Source organism: Penaeus monodon, chromosome 30 (genome assembly GCF_015228065.2).
Source record: "Penaeus monodon isolate SGIC_2016 chromosome 30, NSTDA_Pmon_1, whole genome shotgun sequence".
In the NCBI taxonomy this organism is placed as follows: Eukaryota; Metazoa; Arthropoda; class Malacostraca; order Decapoda; family Penaeidae; genus Penaeus; species Penaeus monodon.
This window is the reverse complement of record NC_051415.1, coordinates 8,106,469-8,106,671: the sequence shown is the minus strand read 5'-3', so window position 1 is coordinate 8,106,671 and position 203 is coordinate 8,106,469. Positions and strand designations below refer to the sequence as shown.

At 58.6% G+C, this 203-nt stretch overlaps 1 protein-coding gene across 1 annotated transcript in view; it reads right to left on the bottom strand.

The window, feature by feature from the left end:
- The window catches only part of LOC119592339, a 39,276-nt gene that overhangs the window by 11,462 nt on the left and 27,611 nt on the right, over positions 1–203 (bottom strand). The window contains 1 exon segment of the mRNA XM_037941166.1: positions 1–172. Coding sequence (XP_037797094.1) covers positions 1–172 — 172 coding nt within the window.

Genomic DNA, 203 nt, shown 5'->3' with positions numbered 1-203 from the left:
GATCATGTTGAGGAAGAACTGCGAGGCAAACGTCGGGCAGAGCTTCACGTGGTGCGGGTTGAAGGGGATGGCCGGCCACGTGCATCGAATCGCGTCCCTCTGGAAAACCGTGTCGAGGACGGATGGCAGGAGAGACAGGGTCAGGGGGGATATCCTTCCTTGGAGGACTTCGCTGGGGGAGAGAGATGAGGAGAAGAGGTTAA